The sequence below is a fragment of the Mobula birostris genome, chromosome 19 (assembly GCF_030028105.1).
Source record: "Mobula birostris isolate sMobBir1 chromosome 19, sMobBir1.hap1, whole genome shotgun sequence".
Lineage (NCBI taxonomy): Eukaryota > Metazoa > Chordata > Chondrichthyes > Myliobatiformes > Myliobatidae > Mobula > Mobula birostris.
The window spans coordinates 9,838,931-9,862,416 of NC_092388.1; the positions used below are offsets into that span (position 1 = coordinate 9,838,931).

The 23,486-nt window shown below is 41.8% G+C and overlaps 1 protein-coding gene across 4 annotated transcripts in view; it reads right to left on the reverse strand.

Moving 5' to 3' along the window:
* Nucleotides 1-23,486, reverse strand: part of creb5b (cAMP responsive element binding protein 5b) — a 351,151-nt gene that overhangs the window by 274,004 nt on the left and 53,661 nt on the right. For all 4 annotated transcript variants that reach the window (XM_072283198.1, XM_072283200.1, XM_072283201.1 and 1 more), the window contains exons 4-7: nucleotides 19,534-19,627; nucleotides 14,389-14,510; nucleotides 10,692-10,814; nucleotides 6,864-7,036 (exon numbers count right to left, since the gene is read on the reverse strand). In XM_072283198.1, the coding sequence (XP_072139299.1) occupies nucleotides 6,864-7,036; nucleotides 10,692-10,814; nucleotides 14,389-14,510; nucleotides 19,534-19,627 (512 nt within the window). The remainder of the gene's footprint in view (nucleotides 1-6,863; nucleotides 7,037-10,691; nucleotides 10,815-14,388; nucleotides 14,511-19,533; nucleotides 19,628-23,486) is intronic.

Genomic DNA, 23,486 nt, shown 5'->3' on the forward strand with positions numbered 1-23,486 from the left:
CCACGCGGTCACTGGGAGAATATACAAACTTCTTACAGAGGCTGCCAGAAATGAACTCTGAACTCTGGTGCCCTGAACTGTAATAGTGTCGCACTAACCACTATGTTACCGTAGCACCCCTGTCACGTGATTACCAAAAGGACCAAATAAATATGTCTTAATTTATTTACAACAGGCAATTTATTGCAGGCCAACCCAACCATTTCATTTGGAAAGTCAGACTGAAACAAAGCCAAGAGAGTACAATGTTCCAGAACAAAATAAATTAAACAGATGACATTTTATAAAATAATGTATTTTCTGCTTTGCCAGACTTCTAAATGAAGCCAATGTTATTGTAAAACAATAAATATTAAACAAAGGAAAATAGACATGTGTATTGCAAGCTGGCTGGCCACTAACCAGGTTTTATTCACAAAAACTGCATTGTTTCTATGCAGAAATAACTCACAAAGTTCTCTGTAATGTGACGTGTTAACTTACCTGCTGGTTAAAAGCCACTTCCACTGTGTCAAACACTGATTGCCCCGTTTCAAGGATGTGGCAGTTCTCTCCCATTGGCTGGCTTTCACGCCATGGCATCAGCTTCCTGTTTTGGGCACTCAATTGGTATAAAAATAGTGCAAGCAGGACACTGTGCCTCTTTTTCACAAGGAGGTCCCTTCAAACTGAGCTGCAGCCAGGGATGAAGAGCCTTTGGGAAAGTGTGCTGCAGATAGGAGGGCCCAGGGGCACCCTTAAATAAGTACCTGTTTGTTGAATGTTTAGTGTCATAGTTGAGTAACATTGGAATTAACAAAGTACCTGTTCTAGTGAGAAGTGTTATGAATGTTTAGTGTCCGAGTTTTTGTAACTTAAGGGGGCTTAGATGAGTACTTGTTTGACTTAGATAGCTGGTTGAGTGTTTCACTGCTGGCCTGTAAATAAGTAGTTAGCATACTGCCTCGCAATATGTGTCCCACTTACTGAATCTGAGAATCTGCTTCCATGTAACATTTCATAATGATAATTACATTTACATTGGTAATAATACAAGCACTTATACAATGACTTATTAGGCATATATATTTCATGTTGTTCACTCAGGGGTGATTTTCATGAATGACCCAACCAGTCAGACATAACTGCAGTCAGCCTCCTGGCTAGATCAGCAGGCTAACATTAGCAAGGGACTGGGAAGGAGGATGATTTTGGATAACAGGAAGATGCCTGAAAAGAGGAAAAGGGATTCCCAAACCAGGGGAGGTTGTTGGCTGAATCAAAGGTGGTGACAAATCAGCGTATAAGAAGGAGATTGAAAACCCAGCTGAATGAGCCTCAGCAACAACCCCTCACTCAACGTCAGAAAAACCAAAGAAAATATTGACTATAGGACGAGGAAAACAGAGGTCCACGAGCTACTCCTCACCAGGGGATTGAAGGTGGAGAAGGTCAGCAACGTTAAATTCCTCAGCGTTATCATTTCAGAGGATGTGTCCTAGGTCCAGCACATGAGTACCATTACAAAGAAGGCACAGCAGCACCTCTGCTTTCTGAGAAGTTTGCAAAGATTTGACATGTCACCTAAAACTTTGACAAACTTCAATATGCGCAGTGGTTGCATCACGACCTGATACAGAAACCCAAATACCCTTGAACGAAAAGTCGTAAAAAGATTAATGGATGTGGCTCAGCCCGTCACAGGTGAAGCCCTCGCCAGCATTGAGTATACCTACAAGGATCACTCATAAAGAGCTACGATTTGGCCTTAATGAGCCTACTCTTTTGAAAAGGTTCAGTTAAGTGTGAAACTGAACTCTGATGAAGTTACTTGAGCTGACTAAGATATTTAAAGAAAGACACAGAACATTATGCTAAAATTTCCAAACAGGGCAGAACCAGGCAGCTGATTCAGAAATGATGGAACACTTCAGAAATTGTTGGAATAAGAGCTGGCCTTTCTATGAATTCATGGCTGATCTGTGCTTCCTTATTCACTTTCCTTCTGAACCTTCGTTTCCTTAGAAAAACACACTAAATGCTGGGGGAGCTCAGCAGGTCAGGCAGCTTCTATAGAGGTGAGTAAACAGTTGATATTTTGGACCAAGACCCTTCATCAGGACTGGACAGGAAGGGGACAGAAGCCAAAATAAAAAAGTGAGAGGAGGGGAAGGAGCACAAGCTGTTAGTTGATGGGTGAGACCAGGTGAGGGGGATAGGGAGTGTAGGAAGGAATTAAGTGAGAAGCTGGGAGGTAATGGGTGGAAAAGGTAAAGGACTGAAGAATAAAGAATCTGATAGGAGAGTTGAGTGGACCATGGGATAAAGGGAAGGAAGAGTGGCACCTGAGGGAGGTAATGGGCTGGTGAAGACAAGTAAAGGTGTAATCAGGGAGCCAGAATGAGGAATGGAAAAACTGAGAAGGAGGAAAGAGGAGAAGTTATTGGAAAATTGATATTCGTGCCACCAGATTGGAAGCTACGCAGATTTAGTATGAGGTGTTCCTGAATTACCATAAGAACATAAGATATAGGAGCAAAATTAGGCCATTTGGCCCATCAAGTCTGCTCCACCATTTCATTATGGTTGATCTATTTTCCCTCTCAGCCCCAATCTCCTGCCTTCCCCCCATATCCCTTCATGCCCTGACCAATCAAGTATCTATCAACCTCTGCCTTAAATATACATAAAGACTTGGCCTTCACAGCTAGCTGTGCTAACAAATTCCTCAGATTCATGACTCTCCCACTAAAGAAATTCCTCCTCATCTCCATTCTACAAGGACACCCCTGGAGAGCATTCTGACAGGTTGCCTCACTGTCTGGTATGGGGGGGGGGGGGGTACTGCATAGGACCGAAGGAAGCTGCAGAGGGTTGTGAATTTAGTCGGCTCCATCTTGGGTACTAGCCTACAAAGTACGCAGGACATCTTCAAGGAGCGGTGTCTCAGAAAGGCAGTGTTTATTATTAAGCACCCCCAGCACCCAGAGCATGCCTTTTTCTCACTGTTATCATCAGGGAGGAGCTACAGAAGCCTGAAGGCACACACTCAGTTATTCAGGAACAGCTTCCTCCCCTCCGCCATTCGATTCCTAAATGGACATTGAACCCGTGAACACTACCTCACTTTTTTAATATATATTATTTCTGTTTTTGCACGATTTTTAATCTATTCAATATACATATACTGTAATAGATTTATTTATTCATTCTATATTATGTATTGCATTGAACTGCTGCTGCCAAGTTAACAAATTTCACAACACAAGCCGGTGATAATAAACCCGATTCTGAATCCCATTCTGATTCGCCATTCTGAGGCTGTGTCCTCTGGTCTTAAAACTCTCCCATATAGGAAATATCCTCTCCACATCCATTCTATCAAGTCCTTTCACCATCCAATTGATTTCAATTAGGTCAACCCTCATTCTTCTAAATTCTAGTAAATACAGGCCCAAAGCCAGGAAACACTCTTCATAAAAGCTGTTCAATGCTGGAATCATTTTAGTGAACCTCCTTTGAACCCTCTCCAGTTTCAGCACATCACTTCTAAGATAAAGGACACAAAACTGCTTACAAAACTCCAAGTAAGGCCTCACTGGTGCTTATAAAGTCTTAATATATAAAGCCATCAATTCCATCATCCAAATCATTGACATATAACATAAAAAGAATCGGTCCCAACATAGACCCATGTGGAACACCGCTAGTCACTGGCAGCCAGCCAGAAAAGGCTCCCTTTATCCCCACTCTTTGCCTTCTGCCAATCAGCCACTGTTTTATCCGTGCTACAGTCTTTCCTGTAATATCATGAGCTCATAACTTGTTAAGCAGCCTCATGTGTGGCACCTTGTCAACGGCCTTCTGAAAATCCAAGTACACAACATCAACCAATTCTCCTCTGTCTATCCTGCTTGTTTTTTTTTCAAAGAATTCCAACAGATCTGTCAGACAAGATTTTCCTTTGAGGAATCCATGCTGACTACGGTCTATTTTATCATGTGCCTCCATGCACCCCAAAACTACATCCTTAATAATCAACTCCAGCATCTTCCCAACCACTGAAGTCAGACTAAAATGGCTCACAATTTTCGTTCTTCTGCCTCTCTCCCTTCTTGAAGAGTGGAATGACATTTGAAATTTTCCAGTCTTCCAGAAGTTTTCTAGAATAAAGTAGTTCTTGAAAGATCATTACTAATGGCTCCATAATCTCTTCAGCCACATCTTTTAGAACTCTGTGGGGTACATCATCTGGTCCAGGTGACTTATCTACCTTCAGACCTTTCAGTTTCCCAAGAACCTTCTCCCTTGTAATGATACCTTCACACACTTCATGACCACTGACAACTGGAACATCCACCATACTGCCAGTGTCTTCCACTGTGAAGGCTGATGCAAAATACTTATTCAGTTCGTCTGCCATTTCCTTGTCCCATTTCTACCTCTCAGGCATTGTTTTCCAGCAATCCGCTCTCACCTCTCTTTTATACCCTATATATCTGAAGAAGTTTTTGGTATCTTCATTAATATTATTGGCTAGTTTAATTTCATTTTTCATCTTTACCTTCTTAATTAATTTTTAGTAGTCATCTCTTGGTATTTAAAAGCTTCCCAATCCTCTAACTTCCCACTAATTTTTACTCTATTATATGCCCTCTCTCTGGCTTTTATGTTGGCTTTGACTTCTCTTGTTAGCCACGATTGTGCCATCTTGCCTTTAGAATACTTCTATCTCTTTGGGATATATCTATCCTGTGCTTTCCGAACTGTTTCCAGAAATTCCAGCCATTGCTTCTCTGCTGTCATCCCTGCCAGTGTTCTTTTCCACTCAATTATTCTGGCCAACTTCTCTCTCATGCCTCCATAATTCCCTTTATTCCACTATAATACTGATACATCTGAGTTTAGCTTCTCCTTCTCAAATTTCAGAATGAGTTCAATCATATATGATCACTTGTCCCCTAAGAGTTCTTTTACCTTAAGCTCTCTAATCAATTCTGGTTCATTGCGCAACAGCCAACCCAGAATAATTGATCCCCTAGTGGGCTCAACCACGAGCTGCTCTAAAAAGCCATCTCATAGGCATTCTAGAAATTTTCCCTCTTGGAACGCAGCACCAACCAGGTTTTCCCAATCTATCTGTATATTGAAATCCACCATGACTATTGCCCTTTTGACATGCATTTTCTGTCTCCCATTCTAATTTGTAAGCCACATCTTTACTACCGTTTGGGCATCTGTATACAACTCCCATCAGGGTCTTTTTACCCTTGCAGTTCCTTAGCTCTATCCACAATGATTCAACACGTTCCAACCCCAGACCACCTCTTTCTAATGATTTGATTACGTTTTTTAACAACAGATCAACGCCACCCCCTCTGCCTTCCTGCCTGCCCTTTCGATGCAATGTGTACCCTTGGAAATTAAGTTCCCAGCTATAATTTTTCAGCCATGATTCAGTGATGCCTACAACATCATACATGCCAATTTGTTACTGTGATCTACCCTATTCCCTATACTGCAGGGCAGAAATAGCTAATACAAGAGGGGCGTAATCTTAAGGTGATTGGAGGAAAGTATAGGGGGGATGTCAGAGGCAAGTTCTTTTCACAGAGAGTGGTGGGTGTGTAGAATGCCCTGTCAGGCGTGTTGGTAGAGGCAGATATATTAGTGGGACTTAACGGACTCTTAGTTGAGCACATGGATGATAGAAACATACAGAGTTATATAGGAAGGAAGGATTAGATTGACCTTCGAGTAGGTTGAAAGGCTGGCACAAAATTGTGGGCCAAAGGAGCTGTACTGTGCTGTAATTTTCCCTGTGTTCTACACTCTATGTTCTCTAGCTCTGCCTATTCTCTTGCCCACAACACCTACCTGTGCAAACGTTCAAGATTCATTTAAGCAACACACACAAAATGCTGGAGGAACTCAGCAGGCCAGGCAGCATCTCTGGAATAGAGAACAATTGTCGTTTCAGCCTGAAACATTAACTGTACTTTTTTCCATAGATGCTGCCTGGCCTGTTGGGTTCCTCCAGCATTTTGTGTGTGTTGCTCAAATTTCCAGCATCTGCAGATTTTCCCTTGTTTAAGATTCATTTATGGTCAAAGAATGTATAAATTATACAACCTTGAGATTTGCTTGCTCACAGGTAGCCACAAAGCAAGAAACTCAAAAGAACCCAATTAACGAAAAAAATAAATATAAAAATAAAAGACCAACACTCAGTGCTCAAGATAAACAAAAAAAAAATTAAAAACTCATGCAAACTATTGAAGTGAACAACAGCATTCCAAACCAAAACGAAGTCCTCAGATCTGAACCCCAGATTAGGCCCAAAGCCTCATTTGTCAGTTTAAACACAAGAGAGGCCACACCTGCACTGTTACTGCTTCGCTTTCTATCAGGTCAAGTCCTGGAACACACTTTCTACAAACGTACATTATATACTTGTACTACCATGAATTTAACATATTCTATCCAATGCTCACGATGTCACTTTTTTTTTAAAACACTTCTGACTTCTGAAAGGCTGATGGTAGAATGAAGTACAAAAAAGAAAAATCTCCAATTGCATTCATTAAACATTCCAAGAATATCCTTATAATGAATTTATGTACATACAATCAGTCTATGTATATAAATTAATCTTATGCATTTATATTTATTGTTTTTATTGCATTCTTTGCACTGTTTTTTCTATGCTGCATTGTAACAATCACTTTTGTACTGAAAAATGACAATAAGCAATCTTGAATTTTGAATGTTTCCATTCCCAAGACTTTGACTGAAATTTAGACCATTCTCACATTCCATTATGACACCAACAACAATCTTTATGATTGGCAGTTTGGACAGCACTTTCTGAAGTAATCACTTACCCTATTTGCCTGTTGGTAGAAGGTGCTTGTGTGATGACGGAATTGGAAGTTGGTGAAGGCATGGCCTGCTGGTTTGCAATCCCGTTGTCGTGGTTTTGCATCCTAGTGGGCGTAAGCTGGTGAGCTATTTGACCGGATATTACCCCTTGTACTGACCCATGCACTGATATATCCTGAAAATAAAATATACAGTATGTGTTGACTTTATGATACCCTCTATAAGGAGTTTGTACGTGCTCTCTGTGGCCGCATGGGTTTCCTCTGGGTGCTCTGGTTTCCTCCCACAATCCAAAGATGTACTGGTTAAATAGGTTAATTGGTCATTGTAAATTGTCCTGTGATTAGTCTAGGGTTAAATAGGTGGGTTTCTCGGTGGCATGGCTCACTGGGCCGGAAAGGCCTGTTCATGTTGTATCTCTAAATAAAATAAATAAATAAAGGCTTGGTAGTATTGCAGAAAATTTTAAAGTTCTTTCCAACCCATTCAACTCTTACTAACCCATACTTATTGGAATGTGGGAGAAAACTGGGGCACCCAGGGGAAACACACATGGACATGAGGAGAACGTACCAACTTCCTGTAGATAGCGGCAGGAAATGAGCACCAATTGTAAAGTGTTCAGCTAACTGCTATGCTACTGTGGCACCCCTAACTAACTCAGCTGCATCACTGACAACAGCATATCCCTTCCCGATAAGCTTAACACATTCTATGGGCACATTTCCTTCTGTTGTCCACTCTGACAGCCACCATTATATGTTCAGTCTTCTGAAGTGTGAACCCGCAGAAAGCTTTGGGACCAGATGGTGTCCCTGGCCGTGTCCTCAGACCCTGTGCAGACCAGCCTGCAGGGATATTTACAGATATTTTTAGCCTCTCCCTGCTTCAGGCTGCAGTTCCCTCCTGCTTTAAGAAGGGCACGATCATCCCGGTACCCAAGAAAACCTAACATCTAGTGCTTCGAGGGGCTGGCTATTGCATTTTAATCGCTTAACTGCACTGCTCTTTTTTGGTATCTTTGACACTCTGTTCTACATTGTTATCATTTTACCTTATTCAATCTCAATGCGCTGTGGAATGACTTGATCTTTGTAAACAGTACGCAAGCTTTTCACTGTATCTTGATACATGTGATAACACTAAACCAATATGCATGCCAATACCAATAAAGGTATCCTTAACCCAAAAAGAGAAAAGTCTGCAAGCTTTCAATAAGTTGAACAATATTTTAAGGAGCAGAAAAAAAGTCAACAATTTAGGTCAAAGACATTTCATCAGAACTGGAAAGTTGAGAAGACCGACGATTTTGAATTGCAAAGAGAGGGAGGAACAGAGGGGACAGAAAATAAGAGTCCAGACAACATTTATCTTAATTTGTTATTTATTTAGAGATACAGGTCCTTCTAACCCACTGAGCTGCACCACCCAGCAACCCACCAACGTAACCCTACTTTAATCACAGGACAATTTACAATGATTAATAAACCTTCTAACCAGTACTTCTTTAGACTGTGGGAGGAAACCAGAGCACCCGGAGGAAACCCACGTGGTCACGGGGAGAACTTTCTTACAGATAGCGGCAGAATTGAACTCCAAACTCCAACACCCAGGACTGTAATAGCACTGCAGTAACCACTACGCTTCCATGACACCCAGGTTATCAAGGTAACAGCAGTCAATAAACCAGTGATTAAAGACAAAAGAGGAAATAAGAAAGGAATCGAAACCGAAAAGCTGAGAGAAACTAGCTGGTGGAAAATCTGTGGAGAGAAATTACATGGCGGAGGGAAAGAGGATGTTCCTAAAATGTTCCAACCTTTCTAAAATGTCTGTCTTGTCAAAACACTTCTGCTATGAAGTACATTACAACCATGTTCTAAGTAGATGCGAACTGAGTATTACGTCTGGTTAGCCTCCAACCTGATGGCACGAATATTGATTTCTCCTTCTGGTGAAAAAAAACTTCCCTCTTCTTTTATTCCTCAGTCTGGCCTCTTACCTATCCTCACTTGCCTATCACCTCCACCTGGTGCCCCTCCTCCTTCCCATTCTCCTATGGTCCACTCTCCTCTCCTATCAGATTCCTTCCTCTCCAGCCCTCGACCTTTTCCACCCACCTGGCTCCACCTGTCATGAGCCCTGCGGGCCTGTGCACCTGTATTTGTCAATAGTTGTCTTATCTAGAGTCATTACGCCCTTGTGGTTTCTGCCTAATCTTGTCAAGTCTATTTTGACTGGCATGGGTCGTCTCGCAGTGTCACTCAGTCAAGCCACTGACACCCTATGAATAAACTCTTGTTTCTGTCCCGACATGGGAGTCTGTTGTTCCCCTGCACCTGGGTTCAGTTACCTGTCAACGCACACTGTGACATTCACTTGTCACCTTCTAGCTGGCCCACCTTCCCCTCCCCCCACCTTTTCATTCTGGCATCTTCCCTCTTCCCTTCCAATCCTGAAGAAGGCTGTCAGCCCAAAATACCGACTGTTTATTCATTTCCATAGATGCCCCTGACCTGCTGAGTTCCTCCAGCATTTTGTAAGTGTCGCTTCTTAATTTGATTTTCTGCCGTAAGGCAAAGATAAGCTTCAGCTGTTCATTTTTACTCAAGCTTTATCCAAGTGCTGCTTTTGGCTCATTCTACATTTATAAAATCAGCGTGGCGTGGCAACATAGCAGTTAGCATAACACTTTACAGCAGGGGTCCCCAACCCTTTTTGCACCGCGGACCGGTTTAATATTGTCAATATTCTTGTGGACCGGCCGACCAGGGTGGGTGGCGGTTGTTCAAGTCGGGTGAAGCTCACCTCAACATGTCTTTTACAGTTAGAGTTGCCAACTTTCTCACTCCCAAATAAGGGACAAAAGTAGCAGTCAAATCCCGGGACACTTTACCTCAGCAAAGACTACCATGACCATGAAGACTTGCGCAGGCACCTGTGTGCGCATGTGATGTGCGCATGCATGTACGTGCCGATTTTTTCCCCACAACTCGGCTTTGCCTTCATCTTCCCGACTACACTGTACATACATTATTTCTACTTTATACAGGCTGTGTACTTACCATATCATTCCTGCTTTAACTATATGTTAGTGTTATTTGTTTTCAGTTTTATGTGTTATTTGGTATGATTTGGTACGTTATTTTTTGGGTCTGGGAACGCTCAAAAATTTTTCAATATAAATAAATGGTAATTTCTTCTTCACTTCACGCCATTTCGGCACAAAAGGTTTCAAAGGAACGTTCTACCTTAGTGGGGGAAATACGGGACAAACCAATTTAGTCCAATATACCGGATGTCCCAGCAAATACGGGACAGCTGGCAACCCAATGTTCAAGTTTAACAGTGCATGACAGGGAATGAGGAAAGGAGCAGCTGACTCGTATCGTTTCCTCGCGGACCGGTAGCACACACTTTGCGGCCCGGTACTGGTCCGCGGCCCGGTGGTTGGGGACCGCTGCTTTATAGCACCAGCGACCCGGGTTAATTTCTGTCTGTAAGGAATTTGCATATTCTCCCCGTGACCGCATGGGTTTCCTCCAGGTGCTTGGTTTCCTCCTGAAATTCCAAAGACCTGGTTACTAGTTTAATTGGTCACATAGGTGTAATAGAGTGGCGTGGGCTCGTTGGGTCAAGGCCTGTTATCATGCTGATTCACTAAACAAATTATTTAAATATCATTGCAACAGACACTGTCTCATGCCTGATAGAGAGGTTTTCTTTGCATTATAGAACATTCTTCAGGATACTTACCGTTCACATCATTGTAAAGTGAAAGCTAGAAAATCGATACCTCAGTGAATAACCTGATCTGTTGCATTGTTTACCTTCTCAGGTCGAGTTGCAGATACAATCCGGGACAGAGTGGATACTTGAGCCGTGCTGTCAGTAATTGATGCCTCTTTGCTCGTTACCTCAGCTAGACTAGAAATACTCAACCCTGCCGCAGCCTGCAAAACAGAAAGAAACTGCGACTAAATACAAGAGATTCTGCCGATGCAGGAAATCTTGAGCAACACAAACAAAATGCTGAAGGAACTCAGCAAGTCTGGCAGCATCTGCGAAGGGGAATAAACAGTTAATGTTTCAGGCCGAGACCCTTTATAAGGAACCTTCAAGCTCAAGTTGATTGTCATTCAGCCATACACATGTATACAACCAAATGAGACAATGCTCCTAAGTTTAAAAACACAAACACAAGGAAATCTGCAGATGCTGGAATTTCAAGCAACACACATAAAAATTGCTGGTGAACGCCTGCTGCAATGTTCCTGGGTGATGGTTCAGTTTGGGGCATGCTTGACTACTTGAAAATCTGAAAAATGAAATTTCTTAAACCTTTGTTTTGTTTATGTTAGAACTTTTATTTTAGGTTTTGGAATGAAAACCAGATCTTGGCATTGATCAACATTCAAAATAACTTTTATATTTTAAGATGTTCTTGCAGAGTTTTCATGAATGAATGTCATTACCATCACACCATCAAAACACTGACTTTAATTGAAAATGAAATGACAAAGATTTCAAAATCAATCCTGCAAATAAAAACCATGTGCTTTAGTAAATTTTAGGTACATTCAGAATATATTTTTGAGGCACATTTTCTTAAGCATGTCAATATTTTCCTTGGCTAAACAACAAAATGTTTGACTACTAATTAGGCTATTGGAATGTGAACCCTTTTTGACAGCACTTGACTCCAGCAAATGAGTTCAGCCCAATATTACTAAACAAAACTTAATTTCCCATCAAAATATGCACTGACAAAATACTTTTGATATTGATAAACAATGGATTTAGTTTAACATTAACTCTGACAAAACATCTCTCCAACTAGAAGAAGCAACACTTACAATTAAAAACACATCCTTACAGTCAGGACTATTTATCAAAATTACATAAAAGACAACAGTTTTTAAAGCAGGCAGCTACAGAACTTCGATAAAAACATCCATGTGAAACATGAACAAAGGCAGCCCAGCTAAACTAGGCATTGTCTAGCCTCGTTAAAAAAAAAGTGCTTTTCAAATATCTGCTTAACTCTCCCCAACTCTGGGATAAGCAACAATTTGAATTTCTAATAGATTACAGAGATCACTATTTTTCAGTAGTCCATAAGGAAGATTGCTTTTTTAACATTGACAAAACATTTACTCGGCCTTCTACCCGCTTTCTTTTATCACTAAGACTTGTGAAATATCCAAAGAAATCTCAACAACTCTGAAAAAAGCAACACTTGAAATTTAAAGCACTGTTTTTTTTTCTTACAGTCTCCATTCATGCATGGGTGGAGCCTCAGGAAGATGGAGGTCCCTCGGTTCTTGTTGCTGGCCTACTAAGATTCTGGCGGGGTATTCTCTGCTATAAAACTTTGTACTGCCTGTCGTTTCTTATCAGCAGCCCTTTTATTTCTTTCATTATCGCGCCACTGTGGCTCTTCAGTCTCTGTTCACACTTTGGTAATTGTGAGATTACATTAAATTTTCCTGTCTCCCTTCTTCTCTTGCATCTCTCTCTTTCTCTTTCAAGGTACTGCTGATATTTCACTGAGACTTCTTCAATTGTGTCTGAATTTTTTTTTGATTGATGGGTCGATGATTTTGGGGCGTCTTGATTACCTCACCGCCAGTTGTGTGATGGTAAAGACGTGATAGTAATGATGTTTCTCAATCTTTAAAGAAAAGGTCAGTTAAGTCTCACACATGCTTACTTGACTTGATAGCTAGCTTGTAAATGTAAATTAAATATACAGAAATAATGTGAAGTTATTTATTTCTCAGTTAAAGCACTCATATAGCAACTCATTTGGTAATGACACATAATAAGCAGATTCTCAGATCAGGAGGAATAAATCTTTAAATTACTCACATTTCTGGACATCAAAATGTCAGTCGCTTGCCATGACAGCCACATGCTCCCCTGTCACTTCTCATTTCCATGGCAACTCCATAAGCAGTTGTTTGAAAAAACTTGATTAGTCTCCAAAATGTGTTGCACGTTGGTAATGGCAGAAGTGCTGGGGCAGCAGTTCTTTGTCATAAGAAAGGTCCAAATTATATTTTTTAAACCCCACATGATTTGACATGTGTTTTAAAAGTTCTTGTGGGAAAATATAAACTAAAAGTTTCATGAATTTAATACTTATTACTTTATTTTGAAGACAAAGTTATAGAGTCTGGTTAGGGGAGGCCCAAAATAGTGAAATTCTGCGACATTCAAGTTTTTAACCACTTAAAAATTAAGAAAATATTATTTATAAAGTGTACTGAAAAGAAGTTTAGAATTACTATTACCTTACTTTTAAAACCTCAGTACTAGTTTTCATTAAAAAAAACCCTTTTTTTCCCTTGAAAATCTACCTCAGGGACGGAAAAGTAACCCAATTAAAGAATCATTCTCCTCCGGACCAAGATACACAACACAGTACATATAAATCACACACATAACACATAAAGTTAACAAGTAACAAGGTGCATATACAATTTAAAAAGTAAACAGTATAATGCTACTGGCGTTTCATACATGATGAGACTTGGATTGTGGCAGAGAGTTCAGTAGTCTCACGGTCTTCTTCTGGGGAAGAAGCTGTTTCCCATTCTAACAGTTCTTGTCCTAATGTTATAGTACTTCCTTCCTGGTGGTAAAATGGGGATCAAAGAGATTGTTGGACGGATGGAAGGATCACTGACAACGCTAATGGCACAGCTTACATAGTGCTCCTGATAAACATATCTGATGGGGTTTAAGGAACACTCTATAATCCTCTCAGCAATCCTTGCAACACTTTGTAGGGCCTTGCGGTCAGTTGCCTGACAATTCCTGTACCGGACGTGATACAGCTGGTCAGAACACTCCCACTGGTGTTCCTGCAAAAATTGGTTAGAATGGTTGGGGTGGGGGGCGGGGGGAGATGGTGAGCATCATGAGCCTCAATCTCCTCAGGAAGTGGAGGTACTGCTGTGCTTTCTTGACCAAAGAGTTGGTGTTGAGGGACCAGGTGAGATCGTCCATTATGTGCACTAGCAGAAACCCGGTGCTCCTAACTGTCTCCATAGCAGAGCTGTGTATGGGCAGTGAGATATGGTCATCTTGCACCTTCCTAATGTACACAATCATCTCTTTGGTTGTGTCCAAGTTGTGATGCTCATACCATTCTACCAGCCTCTCTACCCCCTCTCTGTTCACGAGACCAACCACTGTTGTGTCATCAGCACACTTAATGATTGGGTTTGAGCTGGATCTAGCAATACATTCAGGCATAAGCAATGTGAACAGCAGCAGGCTGAGCATCCTCCCCATTGTCAGCACTATTTGTACTATTTAGTTATGAAATTACTTCTTAATTTGATAGTTTATGAGCAAAAACTATGCACATATTTTGTGCTAGCTCATGGGACTATGGTAAAAACGGAAGTTAAAACATTAACAGTCCTTGTAATTCACATTTTTATCATGTGGAAATATAATCCAACTGGTCAGTCTGAGGTGGGAAATTGCACTCTAAATTTTAACATATTCACTAACCCTTTTATTGTCTTCCTCTTCCTGTGCTTTCCGAAATTCCTGCTCCAAAGAACACGCAAGTTCACTAAAGAGCCCAACTTCTTCACAGTTCTTCAGAAAGCGAGTAGGTGTTGGGGTCTGATCTGTAAAGGAACACATTAGATTATTAGTTTTGTTCATGTTAAATAATATTAAATAAAGATTATTTTCTATTGTTTCTATCCCTAACCAATCACTTTCCAATGTAGATCAGCACACACAGAATTCTGGAGGAACTGCCTGTCATTTGAAGGCATACGGTGTGTTGGTCGTCATTTGTAGGGGGATTAAGTTTAAGAGCCACAAATAAATGTTGCAGCTCCATAAAGCACTAGTCAGTACTGCATTCAGTTCTGTTCCCCCTCTTTACAGGGAGGAGGGCGAAGCTTTAGAGAGGATACAGAGGAGATGTACCAGGATGCTGCCTGGATTAGAGGGTATGTCCTATGAGGATAGGTTGATTGAGCTAGGGCTTTTTTCTTTAGAGAGAAAGGAGGATAAGAGACAACTTGATAGAAGGGTATATTATGATAAGAGGCATAGAGAGAATGAACAGCCAACAATTTTTGTTCCTGGGTAGAGATGGCTATTATGAGGAGGCATAATTTTAAGGTGTTTGGAGGAAAGTATGGGGAGGTCAGAGGCACATTTTCTACACAGTGTGGTGGGTGAACGGAATATGCCACCAGGGGTGATGCTAGAGGTAGATTCATCGGGGACATTTAAAGCAATCTTAGACAGACACATGGATACTGTAATAGAAAAATAGAGGCCTATGTGGCAGGGAAGGGTTAGATTGATTTTGGAGTAGTTTAAAAGCTTTGTGGGCTGAAGGGCCTGTACTGTGCTGTACTTCTCTATGTTTGATTAACTCAGCAAATCAGGCAGCACTTTGTGTGTGTTGTTCCAGGTTTCTGGCATCTGCTGTCTCTCTTGTGTCTCGAACATAGATCAGTGTCACAACTGGAAACCTTTCCTCACTCTTCAAGTGTCACAACTGTAAAGCTCTCATCGCTCTTCAAGCCTGTCCATTGAAAGTGGTCAAAAATTAATTTTCCAATTAAGTTATAGCATTCCAAATCAAAAAGACAGGCAAAAGTTTGGGAACATATCTACTGCTCTAATGAAGGTTTTGTCTAATTTGCTGGACAGGCTGCTGAAGATAAAGTGGCGAGATTCTGATCTCAATGTTGACAAGCTAATTAATCTGAGCCTTATACAGTTCCACTGCAGGCACCTCCTGGAATAAGCAGTCCAATATCCACAGCTGAGGTTTATAAATTCCTCGCAAGTACCTTCACATGAGGAAAGTCGGAACAGTCCCTGACAATGAAATATCCAAAGAAAATCATTTGACACCTGGCTAAACCCTGCACTCCGGCTGAATTAGCTGTCACAACTTCAGATTGTCAATACAGTAGGAAAAGAAAATAATTCTCACAAGCATGCTCTGCTCCCCCCGCCCCCCCGCACCAGCAAACATCCCAACATCCTTCATGGAAATATTGGAGCCAAAGTGTAAATTAAATTACCAACACAATATTTTCCAGAACAGTGATGATAGAGGAGTACGAGATGATAAGAGGCATAGATCGACTGGACAGTCAGTGACCTTTTCCCCAGGATGGAAATGGCTAACACAAGGGAGCGTAATTTTAAGGCAATTGGAGGAACATATGGGGGTAAGTCAGAGGTAAGTTTTTTTTTTACACAATGAGTAGTGGATGTATGAAATGCCCTGCCGGAGGTGGTGGCAAAGGCAGATACATTAGGAGCATTTAAGAAACTCTTAGAGAGGCACATGGATGATAGAAAAATAGATAAATAGGTAGATACTTCATTGACCGAAAAGGAAATTACAGTGTCACAGTAGCATTGCAAGTGCACAGATATACAAATATTCAAAGTAAGAGAGAATAAAAAAACAAGTTACCTTAAAAATAAGATGTACAAGATTTACAAGTTCACACTGATAAGATGGTAATGCAAGAATTGCTGTAATATTATACAGTAATGGGTACACATTTACACTACCTAGATAAGAAGTGATGGTAGTACTGCTCAGTATTGCACAGGGTGTCCGCAATAGCAGGATGTGGTAAACGGAGCTAAACAGAGCTTAAACTGAGCTGTGGTAAACAAAGGTTAATTACTGTCTAACAAGAGGGGATCATCACTTCCCCAGCTTCAGACTAACTCATTATAGAGCCTAACGGCCAAGGGTAAGAATGACCTCATATAGTGCTCTTTGGAGCTTCACAGTTGTCTTAATCTATTACTAAAAGTGCTCCTCTGTTCAGCCAAGGTGGCATGCAGAGGGTGAGAAACATTGTCCAGAATTGACAGGATATTCTGGAGAGTCCTTTGATCTGCCACAGCCTCCAGTGTGTCCAGTTTGACTCCTATAACAGAGCCAGCCTTTCTAATCAGTTTATTGAGCCTGTTGACATCACCTGTATTGGTACCATTGCCCCAGCACACCACCGCATAGAAGATTGTATTGGCGGCAACAGACTGGTAGAATACAGTATGTGAAGGAGAAAGCTACATACTCCAAAGGACCTCAGCCTCCTCACGAAGTAGAGGCAACTCTGGCCCTTCTTGTTCACAGCTATTTTGATGCTCCACTCAAGTCTGTCATCCAGGTGCACCCCAGGTACCTGTAGGTCCTCACCACATCCACGTCCTCACCATCAATAGTAACTGGGAGCCGTGCAGGCTTGGTATTCCTAAAGTCCATCACCATCTCCTTTGTCTTCCTGATGTTGAGTTGCAGATGATTCAGCTTGCACCTTTCAACAAAGTTCTCCACCAGGGCCCTGTCCTCCCTTTATACACCCAACTATTGCTGAGTCGTTAGAGAATTTCTGCGGATGACATGACTCAGTGTTGTCCGAAGTATACAGGGTAAACAGGAAGGGAGCCAATAAAGTCCCCTCTGGGGCCTCAGTGTGCTTATAGCCTTGTCTGACACACAGCTCTGAAGCTGCACAAACTGTGGTCGGCCAGTCAGGTAGTCCATTATCCAGGATACAATGGAAGTGCCCGCCTGCACTGAACAGAGCACTTCCCTAGCAATGAGGGCTGTACGGTATTGAAGGCACTTGTGAAATCAAGAAAACAAGATCCTCACAGTGCTGCCCTGCTTATCCAAATGGGAGTAGGCTCTGTTCAGCAGGTAGCGACGGTGCTCCTGGTGCGCAAACTGCAGGGGATCGAGAGCTGATCTGACCAAGCGCCAGAGATGAACGGAGACCAGCCTCTCTAGGGTCTTCATGATGTGTGAAGGGTCAGGGCCAGAGGACAGTAGTCATTCAAGACTTTCATCGGCCCCTCTTGCGTATTGGGACCACACACGATGTGTTCCACACAATCCACAAAAATGAAGGGCTCTGTAGGAGGTAAGGGTTAGATTGATCTTAGAGTAGGTTAAAAGGATGGCACAACATTGTGGGCTGAATGGCCTTTACTGTGCTGTAATTTCTATGTTCTATGAAGTTGCCCATCTTCTGCAGAATGAGGTCCAAGATTGTTACTGCAGGACTCCATCTGGTAGATCAGTGGGTGTCCTCTTACCCAACCTGACTCGATAGGCTCTGTGGCTAGCCAGGTCTGTGGCAGTCTGCGAGTCTCTGGGAGGCCTGTGAGTCCACAAGTCCACTGGAGTGTTCAGAAACCCGATATCTGTGAGTCTGTCAGCCAATTGGAGGCTGGAGACTGGGGGGCTGGGGGGGGGGCAGCCTATTCTGGATTTGCAGGTTTGTCTGTGTGTGAGTGGTAAGGTGGGAGGGAGAAAAAAAAAGGACTCGTTCTGCATGGAATGCCCTGACTGAGTGGTGGCAGTGTCAGATAGAAAGACATTTGAGACACTCGTAGATAGGCATATGGATGTTAGAAAAATGGAGGGTCAGATAGATCTTGTAGTAGGTTAAGAGGACAGCACAACATCATGGGCCAAAGACCCTGTACTGTTCTTTGTGTCTGCTCCCCCATTCCATTGAGGATGATTTATTATCCCTCTCAACTCCAATCTGCTGCATTCTCCCTGTAACTATTGACTCCCTTACGAATAGAGTATCTATTAACCACTGCTTTAAAAACACCTAATAACTTGGCCCCACTAGCTGTGCAATGAACTCCACCTTCTGGCTAAAGAAATTCCTCATCTCTCTTCTAAAGGGATGTCCTATTCTGGGGATATGTCCTCTTGTCCTAGACTCTCCCGCTATTGGAAATATCCTCTCCACATCCACACTGTCAAGGCCTTTCAATATTTTGATAGGTTTCAATGAGCTCCCCCCATTTTCTTATAAACTCCACCAGTGCAGACATCAAACGCTCCTCAAATGTTAACCCTTTCATTCCCAGGATAATTCTTGTTAAACCTCCTCTGGATGTCAGCACACCCTTTCTTAGACATGGGCTTTGAGGTGATCCACAGATGTAAATAAAGAACTTAAGTTCCAATTTTAGACGCAGTTGCACTAAATTAGTCAGAGATGAGTATTATTCTTCAAGCTTTGAGCAATTGCTGTTCCATGTTATTTGTGAGGTTTCCTTGTTTTAGCTTGCTCAGCGCACGGATAATTGAGGCTGTGGTTCTGTTGCTTTTCAAAACAGTTCAAAACCGTGTAATTTTCAAGCCCATCGACATGAAGTGAAATTATTTCCTGGCATTACACAGAAGGTTTCTCACTACAATCTTTCTCCTCCCACCCCCCCCCCACCCACCTTCCTCCTCGCTGGGTCTCAGCTGTCACCTACCAGATTGTACTCCTTCCACTCTCCACATCTTGTTATTCTGGCTTCTTCCACCTTCCATTCCAGCCCCTTCCCAAAACGTCAATTGTTTATTCCCCTCCATAGATGCTGCCTGACCTGCTGAGTTCCTCCAGCATTTTGTGCACATTGCTCTGGATTTCCATCATCTGCGGAATCGCTTGTGTTTTTGAGGGGTTGCATTTTATTTGTTTTACATACTTTATCATTATTCTACTATTGAATGAACAGTATGTGTTCTGTAAGTGTAGACTTTTGCAAAGATTTTAAACCATACATGTTTTGGATCAAAACGGATTTGCTCCTTTACCAGCCTGCAATTCTGATTGGTGGATAGCATTCTCTTACCTGATAAAATGTTGTCTGTTTTTATTGCTGGGAACTTCAAAGTCATTTCATGTTTATGGCTATGAATCATGAGGTGGTCCTCTGTTGGAAACCTCTGCAAGAGAAACGAAGGTTGTGTGATTTCACTGGTGTAAAGTGGAGAAAGAATCCAAGCAATTCATTTTAATTGAATCATAAGGAATTACTTTCCTTTCAATAATTTTTCAACCAACATAAACTGAAGTATTAGGAAATAATCATATTATTGGCATTTGCAAATTTAAGGAACAATATCAGCAATGACCTGATAATTATAAATTCAAATTCAAAGTAAATTATTTCTAAAGTACATGTATGTCACCATATACTGTACTACCCTGAGATTCATTTTCTTATGGGCATTTACAGTAGTACAAAGAAATGCAATAGAATCAATGAAACTACACACAAAGACAGACGAACAGCCTATGTGCATAAAAAGATAAACTAGCGAAATACCAAAAAAAAACCAAATAAATAAATAACACTGAGAACAGGAGTTGTCGAGGCCTTGAAAGTGAGTCCATAGGAGTCGTCAGCAAATTTAAATATGGCATTGGAGCTCAAAGTTCAAAGTTAGTTTTATATTCAAAGTACAGTACATATATGCGGTGCTTAGCCTCACAGTCGTCAATATAAAGTGAGTAGAGCAGGGGGCTGAGCACACAGCCTTGCGGTGCACCTGTGCTGAGAGTGATTTCTATAGTCAGTGCAAGTTTTCTAAGTCAATGAATGTGCCTTCTAAAAGTAATACTGGACAATAACACCTGATATTATGAATTCTATGTACTGCAAGATCCAACTTTCCTGAGAAAGAATATCCTATGTTTATTATTAAATAATTGTCTACGTTTAACAAGATTTTCTGGTAACTACGAGGTTTCCAGGAACACATCCTACAACTCTGCCTGCAAAAAGCAGTGGAAGCAGCCCAGTCCATCACAGGTAAAGCTCTCCCCACCTTTGAGCACACCTGCACCGAGCCCTGTTGCAGGAAAGCAGCATCCATAAGGGCCCCCTCCACCCAGGACATGCTCTCGTCTCACTGCTGCCATCAAGGAGGTGGTACGGGAGTCTCAGGACCCACACCACCAGGTTCAGGAACAGTTATTACCCCTCAACCATCAGGAAGGATGTACAGGAACCTCAGGACCCACACCACCAGGTTGGGGAACAGTTATTACCCCTCAACCATCAGGAAGGATGTACAGGAGCCTCAGGACCCACACCACCAGGTTCAGGAATGGTTATTACCCCTCAACCATCAGAAAGGATGTACAGGAGCCTCAGGACCCACACCACCAGGTTCAGGAACGGTTATTACCCCTCAACCATCAGGAAGGATGTACAGGAGCCTCAGGACCCACACTACCAGGTTCAGGAACAGTTATTACCCCTCAACCATCAGGAAGGATGTACAGGAGCCTCAGGACCCACACCACCAGGTTGGGGAACAGTTATTACCACTCAGCTATCATGCCGCTGAACCAGTGGGGTAAACTTCACTCGCACCAACACTGAGCTGTTCCCACTTTCAAGTTCATCTTACGTTCTCAATATTTATTGCTTATTTATTTATTATCATTATTATTTTGTTTTATTTTCTTTCTGTAGTTGCACAGTTGGTTGTCTTTTACATATTGGTTGTCTGAACATCCTGTTATGTGCAATTTTTTCGAAGATTCTGTCATGTTTCTTTATACGTATTTATTGTGAATGCCCACAAGAAAATGAGTGACATATATGTACTTTGATAATAAATTTACTTTGAACTTTGAACATCCCTTTTCTAGCACCAAGTAATACTGTATTATTTCACCACAGGTTTCAATTGTACCTGTCATCCTCTAATATATTATCACTGCTAACACTTTCACACATATTCATAAGTACTTTCTTTGGCAAACAAGCAGGTCCTTATAGTGTCTAACACGAATGGTCATTAAAGACCCAAACAAAACAGGCCTAATACATAAGAATATTGGATATAAGCCATCCAAAAGCAGGTGAAATGATTGCTGGGCCAATCTTCTAACCAACTCAAGCACATAACCCCTGAACCTATTATACTGTATTCGTGCTGATGTCAGAACTATCAAGGAGGGAAGACAATGCTTGAGATAAATTAACCAGAATCAGGTTTATTACCACTCTCTTACTGATGTAAAATATGTTTTGTGGCCGCAGGACGGTGTAAGACATAATACTGCTATAAATTACAAAATAAATAGCAGTGTGGGCACATGGCCAAGTGGTTAAGGCATTGAACTAGCGACCTGAAGGTCGTGAGTTCGAGCCCCAGCTGAGGCAACGTGTTGTGTCCTTGAGCAAGGCACTTAATCACATATTGCTCTGCGACGACACTAGTGCCAAGCTGTATGGGTCCTTATGCTCTTCCCTTGGACAACATCGGTGTTGTGGAGAGGGGAGACTTGCAGCATGGGCAACTGCTGGTCTTCCATACAACCTTGCCCAGGCCTGTGCCCTGGAGAGTGAAGACTTTCCAGGCGCAGATCCATGGTCTCGCAAGACTAACGGATGCCTTTATAAATAGTGTAAAAAAGAAGGAACAATGAGGTAGTGTTTATGGATGGTCCAGAAATCTGATGGCTGAGGGGAAGTAGTTGTTTCTGAATTATAGAAAGAGGCACCACTGAGATTTGAACTCAGGATCTCCTGTTTACTGGACAGGAGCTTTAACCAGCTGAGTCACAGTACCAGCTACCACCTGTGATTGTAGCAAGATAATTGGGAAAGGAAAGATAATAAAAACTACTTATTGATAACACAAATGATTTGTGTAGAAGAGGCTATCTGACAATTTGACAACATTTGGCGCCACAGTAGCGTAGCGGTTAGTGCAGCTATTACAGCTCGGGGCATTCTGGAGTTCAGAGGTCAGCTCCGGCGGCTGCTCTGTCAGGAGTCTCTGTACACCCTCCCCATGGAACGCATGGGTTTTCCCCGGGTGCTCTGATTTCCTCCCAAAGACCAAAATGTACCAGGTAGTCACTGTAAATTGTCCTGTGATTAGGTTAGGATTAATTGGGTTTGTTGGGAGGGTGGGGCATGGCTCGAAGGACCGGAAGGGCCTACTCCACACTGTATTGCTAAAATAAAAAAACATAAAAATTATTGATCACTTGGAATGACAGAGTCTAATCAGGGACAGCCAACCTGGCTTTATAAAAAGGCAGATCCCATCTGACCAATCTGACTGAAATTCTTGAAGAAAAGGGTGGCATGGTAGCGTAATGGTTGGCATAGTGCTTTACAGCCCATTTCCAGCTGTAAGGTTGGGGTACAAGACCAACCACTATCTGCAAGGAGTTCTTACATTCTCCCCATGACTGTGCAGGTTACATCTGGGCTCTCCCACATTTCAAAGATCTAAGAGTTAGCATTAGTAAGTTGTGACCATGCTATGTTGGAGCCAGAGATATGGTGACACTTGCAGGCTGCCCCCAGCACATCCTAGGAATGTATTGATCATCGATACAAAAAAGTTAATTTCACTGTACATTTCAATGTTTTGATGTACGTGATAAATAATCTTTATCTTTTAAATAGCCAAATGTATTAACAAGTGCATAACAGTAGATGTGGTTTGTAGGAACTTTAGGATAGCTTCTTCACTACTTTATTCACCAACGTCACTACTTTCAGTGAACTATGGACATGTATCCCAAAATCCCTCGGTATAAAACACTCCGAAGCTCCCCCTCACTTACTCTAGCAGAATATGACCTCATCTCCCATTTTTCTGGATTGAAGTTCAAAGTTCGAAGTAAATTTATTATCAAAGTACATTTATGTCACCTTCTATAACCCCAAGATTAATTTTCTTGTAGGCGTTCACAGTAAATACAAAAAACAAAATAGAATCTGTGAAAGAGCACTCTCAACAGGATGGACAATCAATCTGTCAAGCACAA